Below are 21,953 nucleotides of genomic sequence, written 5' to 3'. Positions count from 1 at the left end.
CTAAAACCCAGGATGGAATGGGATGTCACTGGTTTTAGCAACAACCGCGAGGAGGTCACTGCCTGAGCGATATGTGGAGGATCGGAGTTGCAGTGAGCTCTGTGTTTTTTAGTATAGTGGAAACGGCGATGAGCCCGATAGACTTCCTGCTGTGACATTACGGACGCCAATGTCATTCACTCAGACCGCTACCTATATGAATCACTTTAATCGTAAAAATTACTATCTTACATTTTTTGTTAACGCTTAAAACTATTCCTATGCCATTCTTGAGGTCTCAAGGCATTTATAAACGAAAGTGAGGCCATGGCTCTGCATATATGCTTTAAGAACATGATTCGTAAGTTTGTTCATGGGGATGCTAAAAATTGGGACAGGTGGCTTGATCCTCTGTTGTTTGCAGTGCACGAGGATCCACAAGCCTCTACCGAGTTTTCCCTGTTTGAATTGCTGTGTGGGCACAAGCCCCATGGTGTCTTAGACATTATTAGAGAAAATTGGGTGGAGGGGCCTTCTCAGAGCAAAAATGAAATTCAATACGTTCTTGACCTGAGAGCAAAACTCCATGTACTGAGTCACATAACCCAGGAGAATTTGCTACAGGCCCAAGAACGTCAAGCTCGCTCGTACAACAGAGGGGCATGGCTTAGAGAATTTGCACTGGGAGATAAAGTCCTCATTTTACTGCCCACTTCAAGTTCAGAATTGCTCGCCAAGTGGCAAGGGCCCTTTGAGGTCACATGGCGAATTAGGAAGGTCGACTATGAGATCAAATGGCCAGATGGGGCAACACGTCAAATTTACCTCCTCAGTCTCCTGAAACCGTGAAGAGAGGAGGTTCCTGTGGCTGTGGTGACGGTAGTTCTGGAGAGGGCAGAGCTGAGACCGGAGGCAAGTCTAAAAAGTGCGGCCCAATTCACTCTGGTCCCCTGTGAAGACCACCTCTCGCTGTCCCAGAGAGCACAGGTAATTAGGTTGCAGGAGGAATTCTGTGTTCTCGCCCCTCCCTGGTTGCACTAACCTCATAGAACACCACATTAAGACTGGCTGTCAAGTGGGTGGTCCTCACCCTCCGGTACTACCTGCTAGGATGCCCATTCACCCTCTGTTTCGACCATGCCCCGCTCCAGTGGCTTCACTGCATGTAGGATGCCAACGCGTGGATTGTTTTATTACCATAATTTTAATATTTTAACCAAAAATAAAGAGAGAGTTGTAAATAGACTTCAGAAGGAGACATATTATCTCAGGAATACAAACATTCTCTCTGTGTAGGCAGCCTGCTCCTGATTGGAACACGGATGTTGTGGAGTTTTGGGATTAGAGCATTTAGCTAAGGGAGTAAGGTGAGGAATAATGTAGAAATCAGGTCACGTGTGTGTGTGTGTGTGTGTGTGTGTGTGTTCTGTTTATCCACACCATAACTTGCACCCCAAACATGCACATGGGCTGTCGCAAACCACATACTACATGGTACAGTGACACGCCATGGGTAGTGCACTGTAGTTGCATACAATTTTGGATAGTAATTTTCAATTTAGATACAGGTGTGTACACACACACACACACACACACACACACACACACACACACACACAATTACTCTAAACACTCTCCTTTTATTACATGTTCACTTTACACACTGGCTGTGTCCTAAATCATATACTACTGTATTAAACAGTGCACCACAGTCTGTGTTATCTAGTGACCCACTGACCCGTCTTTTCAACGGCCAATACTAGAAGTTGTTGGGTAATTTTCTGCACCGATGGGCTTCAAAATTCCTATTAGAGAAAATCATGATGAAACAAAAATTAGCAATGTTAGTTACACTGGCAGATCAAAATAAACGTCAGTGAATGAGTGGGGACCCCAAACAACACAATAAATCTGCATCCCACATGCATACAGTGGTGCTTGAAAGTTTGTGAACCCTTTAGAATTGTCTATATTTCTGCATAAATATGACCTAAAACATCATCAGATTTTCACACAAGTCCTAAAAGTAGATTAAGAGAACCCAGTTAAACAAACGAGAAAAAAATATTCTACTTGGTCATTTATTTTTTGAGGAAAATGATCCAATATTACATATCTGTGAGTGTCAAAAGTATGTGAACCTTTCTTCTTCTTTTCCTTTCTTTCGATTACGTTCATTATGTCTTATATTATATATAGTTAGTTTTTTTTTTTTTTTCTTTTTTATCAGACATCTAATTTTTGGGTTTGTTTACCTGACATGTTTCGACGTACAACTTCCGTCTTCCTCAGAGTGTCACCGGATGTTAATTGGTGACGCATCTTTTATCAGCTGATGTTTCCGAAGGCGTGGCCTTCCTGTCTGGTTTGACACACAGAAGATAACAAACATCAGCGCTGGATCAGGGAGGCCATAGAGATCCGTAAGCGAAGCCCGAGGACCATCAACCGGGATGAGGGAGCGTACATGCTCTCCCATACCTGGAGTGCCATCTTGCAGGGGACGAACAGACAGTATAAGGCGTGACCGACCTGTCAAACCAGACAGGAAGGCCACGCCTTCGGAAACATCAGCTGATAAAAGATGCGTCACCAATTAACATCCGGTGACACTCTGAGGAAGACGGAAGTTGTACGTCGAAACATGTCAGGTAAACAAACCCAAAAATTAGATGTCTGATAAAAAAGGAAAAAAGAAAAAAAAAAAAAACTAACTATATGTGAACCTTTGCTTTCAGTATCTGGTGTGACCCCCTTGTGCAGCAATAACTGCAACTAAACGTTTGCGGTAACTGTTGATCAGTCCTGCACACCGGCTTGGAGGAATTTTAGCCCGTTCCTCCGTACAGAACAGCTTCAACTCTGGGATGTTGGTGGGTTTCCTCACATGAACTGCTCGCTTCAGGTCCTTCCACAACATTTCCATTGGATTAAGGTCAGGACTTTGACTTGGCCATTCCAAAACATTAACTTTATTCTTCTTTAACCATTCTTTGGTAGAATGACTTGTGTGCTTAGGGTCGTTGTCTTGCTGCATGACCCACCTTCTCTTGAGATTCAGTTCATGGACAGATATCCTGACATTTTCCTTTAGAATTTGCTGGTATAATTCAGAATTCATTGTTCCATCAACGACGGCAAGCCGTCCTGGCCCAGATGCAGCAAAACAGGCCCAAACCATGATACTACCACCACCATGTTTCACAGATGGGATAAGGTTCTTATGCTGCAATGCAGTGTTTTTCTTTCTCTAAACATAACTTACCTTACCCTTACTGGGTCGAGCTAGCTTGGCTAAACATAACACTTCTCATTTAAACCAAAAAGTTCTATTTTGGTCTCATCCGCCCACAAAACCTTTTTCCAATAGCCTTCTGGCTTCTTCACATGATCTTTAGCAAACTGCAGATGAGCAGCAATGTTCTTTTTGGAGAGCAGTGGCTTTCTCCTTGCAACCCTGCCATGCACACCATTGTTGTTCAGTGTTCTCCTGATGGTGGACTCATGAACAATAACATTAGCCAATGTGAGAGAGGCATTCAGTTGCTTAGAAGTTACCCTGGGGTCCTTTGTGACCTCGACGATTATTACACGCCTTGCTCTTGGAGTGATCTTTGTTGGTCGACCACTCCTGGGGAGGGTAACAATGGTCTTGAATTTCCTCCATTTGTACACAATCTGTCTGACTGTGGATTGGTGGAGTCCAAACTCTTTAGAGATGGTTTTGTAACCTTTTCCAGCCTGATGAGCATCAACAACACTTTTTCTGAGGTCCTCAGAAATCTCCTTTGTTTGTGCCATGATACACTTCCACAAACATGTGTTGTGAAGATCAGACTTTGATAGATCCCTGTTCTTTAAATAAAACAGGGTGCCCACTCACACCTGATTGTCGTCCCATTGATTAAAAACACCTGACTCTAATTTCACCTTCAAATTAACTGCTAATCCTAGAGGTTCACATACTTTTGCCACTCACAGATATGTAATACTGGATCATTTTCCTCAATAAATAAATGACCAAGTATAATATTTTTGTCTCATTTGTTTAACTGGGTTCTCTTTATCTACTTTTAGGACTTGTGTGAAAATCTGATGATGTTTTAGGTCATATTTATGCAGAAATCTAAAAAATTCTAAAGGGTTCACAAACTTTCAAGCACCACTGTATTTCTCCGGGACAGTGTTTGCTCTTTCTTATTTCTGAAGCGGGACATGATTTGCTGCTCCGAACCAATAGGCACGGCAACCAACCATAGTCCTTGTTTCATCCTACAGCCAGGTTCAGCTGTAGCAACAAAATAAAGGTTGGCCTCCGCAACCAACTTAGCATCTGTACGTTGGACCGCCTTGTTTGTCTAAGCTACACCAAAAAAAATTTTTTTCTTATCGTTTCTGGTTGAGAGTACGCTGTGGGTGCAATCAGTTAATTATTGATATTAAGTGATCAATCTCGTTAAATCAGTCTCATTAAATTTTGAAGGTTAATAATTAAAATGAATCAATCCCATTGAATCATTTACTTTGACTCACTTGAAGTGAATCATACCATAGAATCAGTCTCATTCAGTGAATCATTCAGTGAATCGTTTAGTGAATCATTTAGTGAATCGTTCAATGAATCGTTTAGTGAATCATTTGGTGAATCGTTCAATGAATCGTTCAGTGAATCATTTAGGGAATCGTTCAATGAATCATTTAGTGAATCATACCATTAATCCTGGTGCTTAATAATAAATTACCAAACAGCTAAATTATGGTATATTTCCAAATTATTACGATCACTTACCATATTACATATATACACCCTTTTGAATTCGAGGGAAAATTGGGGACTTCAGATATTGTTGTTCACACAAATAAACAGTTTGTTTAATAAATGAATTTATTATACAAAGATAAAAAGGTAAAATAATACATCAGTATATACAAGCAGTGAGGTGTGTGTGTGTGTGTGTGAGAGAGAGAGTGAGTGTGAAGGACTTGACCATGTGTTTAGCCTCGTGTAGCTAACTACACGTGGTGGAGGCCTAGCTTGTTGGTAGCTAAACAAAAGAATGTTATCTAAACAGAACAAAGGATTAGCTCTGTGTTTAGCCTCGTGTAGCTAACTACACGTGGTGGAGGCCTAGATTAGCCTTGTGTTGCTAGTGTGTTTGTGAAAGGCCCTATGGCCTAGCTAAAGTGTGTTTGTTAGGCCTGGTGAGGCCTACTGAGCACGTGTGGCTAAAGACAAAGGGAAGCTATCTAAAGTGTATCAGGCCTGGTCAGGCCTGGTGAGCACGTGTTCTCAGTAACAAAAAGATTCCACACTCATAACATTACCAAACTCACTGAAACCTTGATAAGGTCAAAATGTATGATAAAGAAATTAGTGTTAGTCAGAATAAGAGAGAGAGAGAGAGAGAGAGAGAAGCATGCGCAGCCTATCTATTAAACAATTGAGAGAACATAGAACAAAATAAATCAACACGCTGCGTGTCTAACAGTGTAACAGATAAACCTGGGTTTAAATTCACACTATTTCAAATAAAAGCAAATTCCTAAGACTATCCTAATTATGCCCAAATGCCAAAATCTTACTTAATCCTGCCTTTAGCAAGATATGAAGAACTATTCGCCGGTGTAGTCTCGGGCCTCGCCGTGGGAGCACGTGAGCCGCTCGTGATGGAGGCGCAGAAAACTTTCGGGTCCAGCGGAGCACTTGGGTGGTTCCCGTGGAAAGCAGAGGATTCTTGGTCCGAACCTCAGCGTTCGTGAGGAAAAGTCTCTGATCAGAATAAGATGCACAGCGCTTTTGAGTTAAAAAGGATTCAATCGCTTCTTAACTTTTGACTGCCTGGGCTGCAGTCGTGACGTCACTTCTAATGCAAGTAAACCGGTTGTAACTCAGGTTGAGTTTAAAGATCGCGCGACTCTAGAGTTTACCTTTGCCAAGGGTAAGAAGATCGCGCTGAGTGATGGATCTTGCAAGAAAGAAGACGTCTTTTTGGGTGGAGAGCGCCTCTTTATACGTCCAGATCCATCGGGAGCCAGCCGTGAGAGACAAAATGGAAGAGCTTCCGCTTGGATTTATGCGTGCATGTTGGACTGACGTAGATGATCCCGCCCACGCGTGACGTGGGTCACACGGAAGTTGCCTGGGAATTGTAGTTCTGACACAAGATGGCGGCATGATACCTACAGTCCCCCTTTTGGTCTCAGGGGTATGACGGAGTCGTAGCACTGAGAGCACCGTATCGTATCATCGCCGTGTCCATAGTCCTTGAGGTAGAGTTGTCCTGTGCAGTCCATGGTGTCCTGTGAAGACTGTGTAAACTTGAGTTCCAGTAAGACAGTTGGAGACAGAGGCATTTTGGGCATAACATAATCACTATGGGCATTTTGGGCATATAATCATTATCTAACTAACTAGATCAAAACCACATCAAAAAAATTAAACATTGAACATGAAACATGTAGTATTCAATTTCTTATGCATAAAAAAAAACAAGAAAAGAGAAGAAATGAAGGAAGGAAAGAAGTATTAGTGTTTGGGTTGGCAAACCTAATCTTCTGGGAAGGTGATAGCAGTGGGGGGTCTGGCTAGAAAGCGTGCGCTACTGCGGCTAGCTGTCGGGGACACAGACCATCTTATCTAGCTAGGTGTGTAGTGTTATGTATGGGTTGCCTGGGCAGACCCAGTGGATGTCTTTCGTGAAGGTGCACATCTCTAAGTTTTGTGGATTCACAAAAGTGAGGATAGCACTGCCAAGACTATATGCCAGGTGTATTTGCGATGAATACACACTAGTAATAATAGCGGATTTTAGTATTTTATCTACCATGTTATACTGAAGGGTTACTTCATTGGGTTGGTGAAGTCTGACCGGGAATGGTAGTGTACGCTTATGGTTGAGTGATGCGTACAAGCTAAGTGGACAGGATGGGCCTAGCTGTCGTCCACCCCCTTTTGGAGTGAGGACTGTTCAAAAGGTTTGATTCGATTATCATGGAAATCGATATGAAAGCGTTTGATTAGGCCTAGATGTCCTAATGTGATACGTGACGGGGAACGGTTTTCCCACGATCGAAAGGTCTCGACCAGGGTGGTAGGAACTTCTCTGAGATTCGGGCGTAGTAGGCTTTGTGTCCTTCTACTCTCGAATCGAGATTCTTTTGGGCACCTGTAAAGGTTGACTGTAGGTGGCGTTGTAGGTCGGCGACATATTGATGTGCGGTGTATGCAATCGCGACGCTCATGGCCTCTGGTTTGTATAGGAGATGCGGGGGAAGAACCGACTCTCGCCCAGTCATCATCCCAAAGGGGGTGACTTCAGTGGCGCAATGAGGGGTGGACCAAATGGCCCTTAGCACCAAGGGAAGTTTCACGTCCCAAATTTTACCATGGTTTGTGATATACTTTCGCAGCATGTTCACAATGACTTGAATGGCTCGTTCAGCCTGACCAGAGAATTGAGGGTGGTACGCGATATGGAATTTCGCCTCGACGCCTAACATGTTCCACAGCGCAGCCATTACACCAGTGGTGAAATGGGTGTCTGTTTCTGAGTCGATGGATAGAGGAAGATTTTTGCCACTAGGGGGAATCGCGATGTCGGGTGTTTCGACACCGGACTCGGTGCGCAAAGACATGAACTGAAGTTCATCAGAAATTTGATCTTGCGTGGCACTCGGTTGATCGGTGTTCGCACTAATCTCGTCACAACGGTTTTGTGCATATTTTGTGGGATCCAACGACTGTGGGGTTTTGTGTGTAGTTGACTAAGTTTATGTCGCAGGGCTTGGTTGGGATTGGGTCGCCTTGTGAGAGCCGTGTGTCTGAGAAATGGTGGTGAAGACTTTAGCACACATGAGAGGTGCGTCTTGTGTGTTTGCCTTCGCCACCAGGGGGGGCCCTACATCCTGACCCTCGCCTGCTGTTTCAGAGGGATCTCCTTCCCCCTTTTACGAGATATACCCGTGGTTCCTGGCCTAGTCATGCCAGCAAATAGCTTTTTGCCATTTTTCTTGGGCTCTTTTGTTTTCTCTGTTGAGGGGTCTGACGTCTCCTGTAACAGTTCTTTAATCTCAGCCAACTGGGCTTTTAAAGAGTCCAGCTCTGAGTGGAACTCACCAGGTTGGTCTGAGTCACTGTGTTGGTCGTCTCTACCCTTACGTTTAGAGCTACGGTCGGAACGCTTCTGCCGTTTCTGGTCAGAGCGGGGATGACGGTTTTGCTGCCAACCGTTTTGTTCCCTACGACCCTTTTCATGTGATGGGCGATTGCCATAGTCACTGTGGACTCGCCCTCGGTCCCTCCTGGCCTTACCTTGTCGATTTTTCCACTCACCCTTGTGATGGCTCGTCAAGGATCGGGCTGGACCGGAATTTTTCCAGGTGGGTTCCCCTTTCGGTGCTTCACCTCCTTCTAAGGTTAGCGGGGGCTTGTCCTCACCCTGGAGACTAAGGACTCTGGGTTCATCATCATTTCCGTTTGCGGTTTTGACAATGGTCTCCCAGGTCATTTGGGCTAGTCGCCTAATTTCCCTCATCGAATAGTGACCTTGTCGACACGTCAGTGTGACATGGGTCCGCACGCTTGGGTGGAGGTTATGTAAGAAGAGAGATATGAAACCTCTATCTTCTTCCAACCCTGGTGCGCTACTACCTTGGAAATAGGCAGTACGTAGCCGTCTGTAATATTCACGAGGCGCCTCAGACCGTTTTTGTTTGACTTGTAATGCACACAATATCGCGGAGGTTTCGTCCGTGTATGGCGCATATTCTTCCCTCATGTAATTGCGAAGTTTCGAATAACTATCGCGAATGTTTGGGGGTAGTGTCTCTAAAAAGGCACGAACGCTACTACTGGAGGTCTTCCAGATTAGTCTCAGTTTTTCACGTGTTGTGGCGTTCGGCAGGTCCATCAGGCATCGGTCAATTCCTCGTAAATAATCATTTACGTTAGTTCTTTGATTGTCGGGATCGAATCGCTCGATATCTTGGGCAAGTAGGTCAATTTGCCGTAAGCGAAGGGTTTGGTGCACGTCCTTGTGCGACCTTCTTGGCTCTTCTGAGCACTCACTATCTAAGCTACTCTGGTGTTGTTCCCGTTTCGCACTAGATTCATAGTCTGATTCATCTGAAGATGGATCAGGGAGACTGAAGCGCACTGACCTAGGTGTGCTACGGGCCTGGGCTTCGGATGAGCGCAGGATGGCTCCATCTTGGCTAAACGACGGAGTCGAGTAGCGAGTTGATGGAGTTTGGCAGGGTGTCTGGTCCTCGACCAGATCATTTACGGTGTCCGGTTCGGACGCCTCTTCCTGCTCTGAGCTTTGGCGCATTGTTGGGGGTCTTTCACGCCCCTTGCGCTGCTCTTGGGGGGTCTGCTCCTGGGCAGCCCTCTTAGCAACCATTTCGGCTTTCTCTAGCCGTTCGGCGCAATCATCAAGGGAGGTCTTCAAGAGCTCAAGCTCCCTATGTAAATCATTATTATCGGCTGTCAGCTTGGCGTTGCTGGTGGTCAGCCTTTCAACCTCTCCGCGAAGGCATCTGATTTCTGAATCAGCATTTTGGAAGTATGATAGGAATAGCTTACCTAGTGCCGCTTGGACACTAATAGTTGTTCTTTTTGGATCTCTCATATGTTTGTTTGAATTGTCTATGTTGTTTTGGCATTCACTCTCACCTGTGTACTTAATGTTTGCCTTTTCGGAGGCAGAGCAGTGAATGAGGTCTGCAATGACCTCAAGGAGAGACACGTCTTGAGCGTTGTCTTCCATTTTTGAGACATGAGGGGATGCCATTTTACTGAGGCTGGATACTAGATAATTAATCAAGTTAATTATTAATTTAATCATTATTAATTAACTATGTAATTAATTAATAAGGTTTATTTGGAAATGCTCTCTTATCCTAAATTGAATAGGTTATGAGTATTGGTGATATGGTTATCACACTACTGTTAACCGTTTTAACACACCTGGGGATATACCTTAGCAGTTGCTGAATTAAACTGACTATTTGTTGAACAATATTCCAGAAGTCAACAAACCAATCTGCCTCACACGGGGCACCAGTTTAACTGTGGGTGCAATCAGTTAATTATTGATATTAAGTGATCAATCTCGTTAAATCAGTCTCATTAAATTTTGAAGGTTAATAATTAAAATGAATCAATCCCATTGAATCATTTACTTTGACTCACTTGAAGTGAATCATACCATAGAATCAGTCTCATTCAGTGAATCATTCAATGAATCGTTTAGTGAATCATTTAGTGAATCGTTCAATGAATCGTTTAGTGAATCATTTGGTGAATCGTTCAATGAATCGTTCAGTGAATCATTTAGGGAATCGTTCAATGAATCATTTAGTGAATCATACCATTAATCCTGGTGCTTAATAATAAATTACCAAACAGCTAAATTATGGTATATTTCCAAATTATTACGATCACTTACCATATTACATAACTTGTATATACACCCTTTTGAATTCGAGGGAAAATTGGGGACTTCAGATATTGTTGTTCACACAAATAAACAGTTTGTTTAATAAATGAATTTATTATACAAAGATAAAAAGGTAAAATAATACATCAATATATACAAGCAGTGAGGTGTGTGTGTGTGTGTGTGAGAGAGAGAGTGAGTGTGAAGGACTTGACCATGTGTTTAGCCTCGTGTAGCTAACTACACGTGGTGGAGGCCTAGCTTGTTGGTAGCTAAACAAAAGAATGTTATCTAAACAGAACAAAGGATTAGCTCTGTGTTTAGCCTCGTGTAGCTAACTACACGTGGTGGAGGCCTAGATTAGCCTTGTGTTGCTAGTGTGTTTGTGAAAGGCCCTATGGCCTAGCTAAAGTGTGTTTGTTAGGCCTGGTGAGGCCTACTGAGCACGTGTGGCTAAAGACAAAGGGAAGCTATCTAAAGTGTATCAGGCCTGGTCAGGCCTGGTGAGCACGTGTTCTCAGTAACAAAAAGATTCCACACTCATAACATTACCAAACTCACTGAAACCTTGATAAGGTCAAAATGTATGATAAAGAAATTAGTGTTAGTCAGAATAAGAGAGAGAGAGAGAGAGAGAGAGAGAGAAGCATGCGCAGCCTATCTATTAAACAATTGAGAGAACATAGAACAAAATAAATCAACACACTGCGTGTCTAACAGTGTAACAGATAAACCTGGGTTTAAATTCACACTATTTCAAATAAAAGCAAATTCCTAAGACTATCCTAATTATGCCCAAATGCCAAAATCTTACTTAATCCTGCCTTTAGCAAGATATGAAGAACTATTCGCCGGTGTAGTCTCGGGCCTCGCCGTGGGAGCACGTGAGCCGCTCGTGATGGAGGCGCAGAAAACTTTCGGGTCCAGCGGAGCACTTGGGTGGTTCCCGTGGAAAGCAGAGGATTCTTGGTCCGAACCTCAGCGTTCGTGAGGAAAAGTCTCTGATCAGAATAAGATGCACAGCGCTTTTGAGTTAAAAAGGATTCAATCGCTTCTTAACTTTTGACTGCCTGGGCTGCAGTCGTGACGTCACTTCTAATGCAAGTAAACCGGTTGTAACTCAGGTTGAGTTTAAAGATCGCGCGACTCTAGAGTTTACCTTTGCCAAGGGTAAGAAGATCGCGCTGAGTGATGGATCTTGCAAGAAAGAAGATGTCTTTTTGGGTGGAGAGCGCGCCTCTTTATACGTCCAGATCCATCGGGAGCCAGCCGTGAGAGACAAAATGGAAGAGCTTCCGCTTGGATTTATGCGTGCATGTTGGACTGACGTAGATGATCCCGCCCACGCGTGACGTGGGTCACACGGAAGTTGCCTGGGAATTGTAGTTCTGACACAAGATGGCGGCATGATACCTACAACGCCATGCGCATTCTGGCTGCCGCTTCTCACCGGAGCTTTTTATTTTATTTTCTCTTTTGTTTTTCTTTTTTGTGTTTGTGTAGTTTGATGTTTGTTTTTGTTTGAACGTTTTATCCGCCAGTTGTGGTGTCTTTCCGGACCCAGTTTTGGGTGTCGGTTCCCTCCAGGCCTTGGTTCGCCGTGGGTGATGCCTGTGCTCGTAGCTATGGACTGCAGTGAGCTCATTGCTCATTTTAACATCGTGGTTGTCCAGTGCTCTGTGCAGCGGTGCTTTAGTGCTTGGCGTGATGTTCCGAGCGAAGTTGCTCGGTGGTGTCGCAGCGACTGTGTAGGCGGTTTGGGACATACCAGCGCTCTGCATGGCGTTACGTTTGTGCTCGCTTTGTGGATCTATGGCATGGTGTTCTGAGTGATGTTGCCTGGTGCCGTCGCGGCGGCCGTGCTGGCGGTGTGGGACTTGTTTTCGTGCGCCTTTTGGTGGGACTGTGGCTGCTACACCATTGGAATGACATCCTGGCCTTTATTTGGTGGACCTTTTTTTTTATCCCCCTATAATTGTAAAGCGACCTTGGGTTTTGAGAAAGGCGCTATGTAAATTGAACTTATTTTATTAAAATATCCATTGAGGACTTCACATTTGAGGAAGCCTCAGAACTTTTCATGTAACCTCATCTGAGGCGTGTGTGAAATCTCTGTTTACACACATTCAATATATACATGTAAAGGTTAGCTTCTGTGGTTAGGACAGCCATTACCAATTTACCACACCATGCTAATCAGGACTGTGCACTGCAAAATTAGGGACAAAGGCTACATGTGCAATAAAATGGCATAAATAAAGAATTTTCTTGAAATTATTTGAGTTGATTGATTCCTTTTTCAGAAATTCACTACCTAAAACACGTTATTTTTCAGAGCTTCTCCCAACTGCTTTTTCATGCCAATATTGCACCAGAGGGCCCCAAATTTGCTTCAGTATTTCAAATTTTCCTGGGAGAGCATGCCCCCGGACCTACCTAGCAGTTCATCGCTTGGCCATCAGACACCTACCCGGGCCATAGTACATGCTCTTAGCACACATAACATTCCAAACTGCACACTACTGCACTATAGCGCATGTGCCTGACCTGCTTCACTATTTTTAACACTATTCAGTATGATGGTATTTGATTTGGGACACAGCCACACACAAACTGGGACACGTTTGCACCATCATTGCTTCGACAAAAAAAAAGAAACCACTTTTTTTTTTTTAAATAACTCTTGTTTCTCACGCTACACACTCATCACGCTTATTTCATTTCTTAAAATGTCCACCTGCTGAAGAAGATAGGAAAGATGCCATCAGTTTAGAACCTGGTTTATTTTTGCTGTAAATATAGATCCGTGTTGAATGAGTGTTCCTGCGCTGTGTTGTGTAGCTGAAGAAGATTGGTGGTGGAGGGTTTGGAGAGATCTACGAAGCTCTGGATCTGCTGACAAAGGAAAATGTGGCTTTGAAGGTAGAATCGGCTCAGCAGCCCAAACAGGTGCTCAAAATGGAGGTGGCAGTGCTGAAGAAACTGCAGGGTGAGGACAACACGTACACCCATCACATGAAGGAACAAATTTGGGTGTGTGCCTGCTCAAAGGACCCACTCTGCCCATTTTCTCTCTCTCTCTCAGGTAAGAACCACGTGTGCAAGTTCATCGGCTGTGGGAGAAATGACAAGTTCAACTACGTGGTCATGCAGCTTCAGGCAAGACGTGTGCTCCCTCCTGCCACATGCATGTCACCACAGTGTGTTGTGACTCAAATGCGTAACTATTTACAGAAGGCTGTGTATGATCAAATCTGACGAGCTTATGCAAATTCCTGCAATGCTAATTAGCTTTAAATTCGGTACACCCAGACATGCAGCTACCTGTAACTGGGCTTCTATATCTCACTGCTTATCATTAATTTGCACATCTGTGCTGAAGGTTGTGTGATTAGTATCTGTATTTTTTGTTTAGGGGCGGAACCTGGCAGATTTAAGGCGGAGTCAGCCACGTGGAACCTTCACCATGAGCACAACACTACGTTTGGGAAAACAGATCCTGGAGTCCATTGAGGCTATTCACTCTGTCGGCTTCCTGCACAGAGACATCAAACCGGTACACACACACACACACACACACACACACACACACAGTGATCTTCGCTGTGCTCTACCCAGTGTGCAGGTTTCATATCTTCAGACTGATTCTCTCTGTGAGTGAGAAACTTTGTTCAATGTTATTAATCATCTATTATCAGAGGAATGTCAATGTTTGTTTTAAATGTCCAAAAAATGACAAAAACGGTCAAAGAGTCTCTCTCCACAATCATATGCAATAATACCAGGACAACAGTAGAGACATTTCTATCCGGTAAGCTAACTGCTAACCTGTCAGAGCCTAATGTTACCATGCCAACCACCCCATCTCTTCATCACTAACATTAGCTAAATTCACTTAGGACACCAGTTCATTGACTGAAATAGTTCAGGTGCCACATTGTCATCCTCTAATCTGGGACATGATTGGATCACAGCGATAGAGTTTGTTCAGTGATCACACACAGCTCATGTGAAAATTGCTTTGAGGTGCTGATTGGCTAGCATTGGCCCCAGTTCCTATTACATATCACATCCCACACAAGTGGAACCTTCTACTGGACTGAGGCCTGATGGGAAGAACATGGCTCAGGATTTCTTTGTGCAGTGAATAAGTGGTAGTGTGTATTACCGATATGTGTATGTATATGTTTCAGTCAAATTTTGCCATGGGGAGACTGCCATCCACAAAGAGGAAGTGCTACATGCTGGACTTTGGGCTGGCGAGGCAGTACACCAACACTAATGGAGAAGTGAGGCCGGTACGTCAAGGATTACACTCCACCTGATTTAGCCACATATTTTGTGTCCAGTGAATTTAGGTAGCATGATAATATGCTATCCATTAATTAGCCGAGCAAAGGTAAGGCCTTGTCTCTTCTCCTTTCTTCTCTGTTGTGTGTGTGTGTCTCTCTCTCGCTCTCTCTCGCTCTGTCTCTCTCTCTCTCTCTCTCTCTCTCTCACTGCGTCAGTGCAGAGTTGCTGTGGATGCTTCTTTATTTAGCTCCACTCACACACAGCCTGTGTGTGTGTGTGTGTGTGTGTGTGTGTGTGTGTGTGTGTGTGCGCAGCAGTTTGAATATTTAATGCAGCTGAATCAGACTGGATGCATTTTTTTCTGTTTATCCATCCATCCACCCACCTAGCTGTGTATCTTTTGATTTACTGCATTGCTTGCTGTAATAAAACAGGTTTATTTCTAATCCAGTTAACTCTGTGCTATTGAGCGTTGAAAATGCAACATATAAAAATAATTATTCTGTACCAAACTATTATATCCTTACTGCCTGTCTGTTGCATAGATCTAAATATCTATGCATAGATCTAAATATCCATCTGTTTTTGTCTGTTTCTCTCTCTGTATTTCTTTTTTTTTTCTTTCTTTCTTTCTTTCTTACTCTGCAGTAACAGTAGATCAGTGACCTTCAGGACGTTCAGTTTTGTCAGTTCTGATACAGGATCACTTTTCCTAGCTCTGTGTGTGTGTTACATCTTGCTGCTTAAGGATATTTATTCATTCTTTCTTCAGTGTGAATTTGTATCGGAGTTTCTCTCTACTGTTTATTCCATACGACATTATTTCTGGTTGCATGATGGCTACAGTGGGAGGGCATGATATTATTACACACCTAATGACATCACTGTATTTTTTGTATTCCTTCAGTTCTGATTTTCATATGATTTGTAAGTTTTATTGTATATTTATTATTTGTATTGCATTGTTTGCCTTCCTTTTGTTTTGTGTTTCACAGTATTTGAGTTTTAATTTCGGATATGCATGCGCAGCCCACACACTCGGCCTACTGCGTGCCATCGTGAGTTTTTACATATCTGTTTGTCTGTTGCCCCTTTCCCACCAAAGCAGTTCCAGGGCTGGTTCGGGGCCAGTGCTTAGTTTGGAACCGGGTTTTCTGTTTCCACTGACAAAGAACTGGCTCTGGGGCCAGAAAAACCGGTTCCATGCTAGCACCAACTCTCTGCTGGGCCAGAGGAAAGAACCGCTTATGTCAGCGGGGGGAGTTGTTAAGACCGACAACAATCGCAAGACCGCGAAAGGTCGCCATTTTTAAGCAACAAGAAGCAGCAGCTGTATAAATGCGAAGTCATCCATTATTGTTGTTGTTGCTGCTTCTTCTTCTCCGTGTTGTTGTTGCTTCTATGTTCGTGCCAAGGTTTATGCAAACGTAGCAACGTAACTGACGTATACAGCGACGTAATGACATGGCTCCCCTTAGCACCGCGAGCTATGGAAAAGCAAACTGGTTCTCAGCTGGCTCACAAGTTGAACGAGTTGTGAACCAGCACCAGCACTGGCCCCGAACCAGCCCTGGAACTGATTTGGTGGAAAAGGGGTATCTGTCCCCCCCCCCCCCCCCCCCTTCAGAGGACACCCTTTTTATTTTGAGTGCAATTTCAGTAAATTAAGTGAAGCTGCTTTGTGCTGCCCACCCACCTATCCAAACGCCATGATAATACACTGACTGACTTGACAGGACAGGATAGGACATGACGAGTCCAAACAGATGGATGGACAAATAGACTCTGTCTCTATGTTCCAACGTCACATTCAGTGTGTTACTGTGGGGTGGTTTTATACTTTTCATATACTGGTATGTATTGGATTTTTGACTTGAGCTATACTGACTGTCACAGTGTTAGGCTGAGGGTCACAGGCTGGGGGGTATAGTGTTAGGGCCTTTACACACCAGGGGCTTTTTTTTTTGTCATTGATATACCAATGTGTGAATTACATTGATTTTGTTCTGACAATGGCACCTGTCAAAGGATGGGATATATTAGGCAGCAAGAGAGCAGTCAGTTCTTGAAGTTGATGTGTTGGAAGCAGGAAAAATGGGCAAGCGTAAGGATCTGAGTGACTTTGACAAGGGCCACATTGTGATGGCGAGATGACTGGGTCTGAGCATCTCCAAAATGGCCCATCCTGTGGGGTGTTCCCTGTATGCAGGTGGTTAGTACCGAACAAAAGTGGTCCAAAGAAGGACAAACGGTGAACCGGCGACAGGGTCATGGGTGTCGAAAGCTCATTGATGTGTGTGGGGAGCGAAGGCTAGCCCATATGGTCCAATCCCACAGAAGAGCTACTGTAGCACAAACTACTGAAACAGTTAAAGCTGGCTAAAACACAAAGGTGTCAGCATTAACTGTTTCAGCAGTTTGTGCTACAGTAGCTCTTCTGTGGGATTGGATCATATGGGCCAACCTTTGTGTCCCATGTGAATCAGTGAGCCTTCGACACCCATGACCCTGTCGCTAGTTCATCGGTTGTCGTTCCTTGGACCACTTTTACTAACCATTGCATACCAGGAACACCCCACAAGATATACCATTTTGGAGATGATCAGACCCACTCACATGACTAAATACTACAAACTACTGCACACCCTTGATTAAAGATGGGAATAAAATTCCATATTATTTCACCTGTTGACACACAACACAGTGAGCACTGCTTTCTTTCTTGTTGTCCAGCATCCCGTCTCTCAGTTTCAACTTCTCACATCTGCACTTGCTCACACTCAAGACTCCATTTCCCAGAGTTCGCAGCGGCCTTCAAACGTGGCTGCTGCGGATGACAACAACCACACTGCTCTCAGTCTCCAGAGTACTAATAATAACTCAGACCTGTTCCAAATCACAGCCTCATTACTACTGTGCATTTAAGGACTTTCAAGTCAAACATTCATTGGGAAGTAAACACTCGGTGTTCCCATGCCTGACTTTTCCAAGCCTTGTTTATTGCTCTTTGCCTTTGATATTTTGTCTGTGCCTCGCCTGACCACTGCCTGTTCGTTGACTCTGCCTTTGATCACTGATTTGGGTTTGTCTGCCAGCTTTGCTGCAATAAACTTGACTGCTTTCACATCTGTCTGTCGTCTGCGTTCCTGACGCAACTCTTGAAGGAGATGATGAAACTCTACCTGTTGTTGTTGTTGTTGTTTGTACCCAAAGCTTTCTCTTTTTTCAGAGCATGTCTATGTATATTGTCTTCATCACTGCTGGATGACTCCCTAATTCACTCAGGACATTACCGACAGTCGAGGCACAAAACCAGCTGTCACGATGCAGGCACTTACGGACGTATGCGCAGAAGGAGTGTAGAGCAAACAGTGAACAAGCCAAAACATGAGACGTGAATCAGGGTTAAAGAACTAGCAATGGTTGGGCGAACGGCAAACGAGGACAGGCAAGAGAGTAAATGAGAGAAGAGAAGCTAAAGTCGAGAAAATGTGCATCAGTCAGAAATAAACAAGGCTCGATATGTACTGGGAAAGGCAGAATGATACTTCGCAGTGAGGTGGTGTGAGAGTGGGATTTAAATAGGCATGGGGACTAATAGGGTGATGAGTGACAGCTGTGGTTAATAGTCAGGAGACAGAGGGCGCTGTGAGTTCTGGGAAGAGTAGTTCATAGAGTCTGTGTTTGTAGTTTGGTCGAAATCGGCAGGTTTACTGACAGAGCCTCACCGAGGAGCTACGGATTTTCTAGGGCGACCCCTACCTCTGGGTGCAGGTTTGTCGGGATGTGTGGCATGGAATTCTTGCTTGAGAAGTGGATCACGGACGTCCTTGGCGGGAACCCAGCTCTGTTCCTCGGGTCCGTAACCCTCCCAATCTACCAGGTACTCGATCTGCCCTCTTCGTTGTCTAGAGTTGATGATCTTGTTGACCTGGTAGATGGGTTCATCCTCCAGGTCGCGGGCTGGGTGTTCCTGGCCGGGTGTGTTTTCAGCAAGAGGGCCTGGGATAGCAGGTTTCAAACAGGATACGTGAAATGTGGGTGATAGTCTGCTGTGAAGGGGGAGCTCTAGCCGATACGACACTTTGTTGATGTGTTCTGTGACTTTGATTGGCCCGATTATAGCTTGGTTGTAATTTCTTGCAGGAATTGGATTCTTTGAGATTTTTGGCTGCAGTCTATACTCTGTCCCCTGGATTGTATACGGGTGTTTCTGCTCTGTGTTTGTCCGCATACTCTTTGGACTTGGCATTGACCATTTCAATACGTTGGTGTATTTCTTCCCAAACTGTGGCTGCGTGAGAGCCAGTTCTTTATGGCTTGAACCTGGTTGGGTGAGTCGTCCCAAGGGAACGGGGTCGCTGGTAGCCGAGTATGCACTGAAATGGTGTTAATTGGGTTGCTGAGTGCTTGAGGGAGTTCTGTGCATGCTCGACCCATGGGAGGAAGCGTGTCCAGTCCCCCTGGTTGCGCATACAGAATATTCTTAAGAAACAGCCGATCTCCTGATTTTCCCTTTCGACTTGGCCGTTGGACTGAGGATGGTATCCAGATGTGAGACTCACCGACACTCCTAATCTCTCCATGAAGTTCTTCCAGAAGCATGACGTGAACTGTGCGCCCCGTCATTGACAATGTCTTCCGGGAGACCATAATAATGGAACAGTTGCTGGAACAACAGTTCTGCAGTTTGGGACACTGTGGGGATGCCAGGTAACGGAATGAGTCTGAGGGCTTTGGAAAAACAATCGATGGTTACCATGATGGTTGTGTTACCTAGTGAAGGGGGGAGGTCGGTGATGAAATCGATGGTGATGTGGGACCAGGGTCTCTGAGGAACCAGGAGGAGACAAAGTTTGCCAGCTGGAGGTGTTTTGGGAACTTTGGCTTGGGTGCAGGTGGAACATGAGGGGATGAATTGGTTGACTTCTGTGAGCATGTTTTCCCACCAGTACTTATTCCTGATCATCTGTTGGGTGCGTTGGCTCCCAGGATGTCCAGTGATTGGTGAGGCGTAGGCCCATGCAATCAGTTTGCGCCTAAGATGCTTGGGTACATATAAGAGTCTGCGTGGAAGATCGTTGGGAAGTGTTTGGGGTTGAGAGTCTCTGATTTCTTTATCTATGTCCCAGGTAATTGACTGGATGAAGCACTGAGGAGGAAGTATGGGATGGGTACCAGGGTCTTGGAGTGTGGGAGCAAAGTTTCGTGATAGGGCGTCAGCCTTAGTATTCTTGGAGCCAGGACGAAACGAGATGGTAAAATTGAACCTGGTGAAGAAGAGGGACCACCTGGCTTGGCGAGGATTTAGTCGCTTGGCCTTTCTGAGATAGTTGAGGTTTTTGTGGTTGGTGAGAATAACAGACGGATGCGTGGCTCCCTCCAGCCAGTGTCGCCACTCCTCAAGGGCCAGTTTTATGACAAGTAGTTCCCGGTTTCCCACATCATAATTTTTTTCAGCTGAGGAGAGTTTCTTGGAAAAGAATGCTACTGGATGGAGGTTCTGTTTGTCTCTGAAATGTTGCGATAGCACAGCTCTAACTCCCGTGTCAGATACGTCAACCTCTAATACAAAGGGTTTGGTTGGATCTGGATGTTGCAAGATGGGAGCTGAGGTGAAGGCTTGCTTGAGGCAACCGAAAGTTTCTTCCGCCGCGGGGTTTCAGAGAAGACACTTGGGCCCCTTCTTAAGTAGTGATGTTAGTGGGACGGCACTGGAGCTGAAACCCCGATTAAAATGGCGGTAGAAGTTGGCAAAACCTAGGAAACATTGGCGTTCCTTAACTGACATGGGAGTGGGCCAAGACGTGACCACAGAGACCTTGGATGCATCCATGCTAACACCTTCGAAGCTGATGTAGCCCAGGAACAATATACGGTGCTGATGGAACTCGCACTTCTCTGCTTTGACGTAGAGGTGGTTATGGAGTAGACACTTGAGGACCGTCCTAACGTGTTTGATGTGACTCTCTTCATCCGGGGAATATATTAAGATGTCATCGATGTAGGCGATGGCATATCTGCCTAGCATGTCCCGTAACACATCATTAATGAGACACTGGAACATGCTAGGGGCTGAAGAGAGGCCATACGGCATTACCTGGTACTCAAAATGGCCGGTAGTCGTACTAAACGCTGTCTTCCACTCGTCACCTTCCTTTATTCGGATGAGGTTGTACGGGCTGCATAAGTCAAGTTTGGAGAAGATCTTAGCTGACTTGAGTTGTTCAAAGGCTGCTGGGACCAGAGGAAGTGGATAAGGGTATTTGACTGACACCTGATTCAACCCTCTGTAGTCGATGCAAGGACGAAGACCACCACCACGTTTCTCCACAAAGAAGAAGCCTGCTGAAGCGGGAGATTTCGATGGACGGATATATCCCTGTTTGAGGGCCTCTTGGATGTACATATTCTTCCATAGCAGATTGCTCCTTCTGAGAGAGAGGGTAGATGCGCCCTTTAGGTGGTGATGTGCCCGGTAGAAGGTCGATGGTGCAGTCGCAAGGTCTATGAGGTGGTAATCCGCAAGCTTTACTCTTACTAAAAACCTCCTTGAAGTCCAGATAACACTCAGGAACACTGTCTGTGGGGTCAGGCTGGGGGATCTCCACAGAAGTGGAAGCGAGCGTGATCTTGGGACAAGAGATGCAGCCTTGAAAACATGTGGGTGACCACTGCAGAATCTCCTTGTTCTGCGAAGAAATCAAGGGGTCGTGGAGTTGCAGCCAAGGATTACCCAGAATGAGGTCGTGTCGGTCGGTGGAGGTGACAGAGTGAAATGAGCACCGAATGAAGAATGCCTACTTGGATGCGGATGGGAGTGATACACTGAGTGACTCAACCCTCCCCTATGGGTTCTTCGTCGATTGTGCTGATGTTGAGCTGACTTTGAAGTGGGGTTGTGGACAAGTTGAACTTCTGGACGACTGCACTGCTGATAAAGTTCCCCTCTGTTCCTGAGTCTATGAGAGCAGAGAGGACGTGGGTAGCAGAAGTCAACTTCAGCAACTTCAGCAACTTGGAATGACTTGGAAGTAAACCTGCGAGAGGGACTTGCGTGGCCTGGAGGACATTCTGCAGAAGATGAGTAAGGAGGACGAACGGGGCAGCAGTTGAGCTGATGTTCTGAACTGCCACAGTAGAAACATAGTCCCTCCTTTCTCCTCCTAATGCGCTCAGAGCGTGTTAACCGGGTGTGGGAGCTTTCCATAGCAGAGCTCTCTTCCAGGGTATGAGCAGGCT

General features: G+C 45.0%; 1 protein-coding gene across 1 annotated transcript in view; it reads left to right on the top strand.

Annotated features, from left to right (window-relative positions):
- ttbk1a (tau tubulin kinase 1a) overlaps positions 1-21,953 on the top strand; it is a 79,634-nt gene that overhangs the window by 36,540 nt on the left and 21,141 nt on the right. Inside the window, exons 4-8 of the mRNA XM_060911193.1 lie at positions 13,260-13,407; positions 13,504-13,577; positions 13,834-13,974; positions 14,612-14,716; positions 15,707-15,769. Coding sequence (XP_060767176.1) covers positions 13,260-13,407; positions 13,504-13,577; positions 13,834-13,974; positions 14,612-14,716; positions 15,707-15,769 — 531 coding nt within the window. The remainder of the gene's footprint in view (positions 1-13,259; positions 13,408-13,503; positions 13,578-13,833; positions 13,975-14,611; positions 14,717-15,706; positions 15,770-21,953) is intronic.

This window comes from Neoarius graeffei, chromosome 27 (assembly GCF_027579695.1).
Source record: "Neoarius graeffei isolate fNeoGra1 chromosome 27, fNeoGra1.pri, whole genome shotgun sequence".
NCBI classification, from domain to species: Eukaryota; Metazoa; Chordata; class Actinopteri; order Siluriformes; family Ariidae; genus Neoarius; species Neoarius graeffei.
Note: the sequence above shows the minus strand (reverse complement) of the source record. Positions and strands in the feature narration are given on the sequence as shown.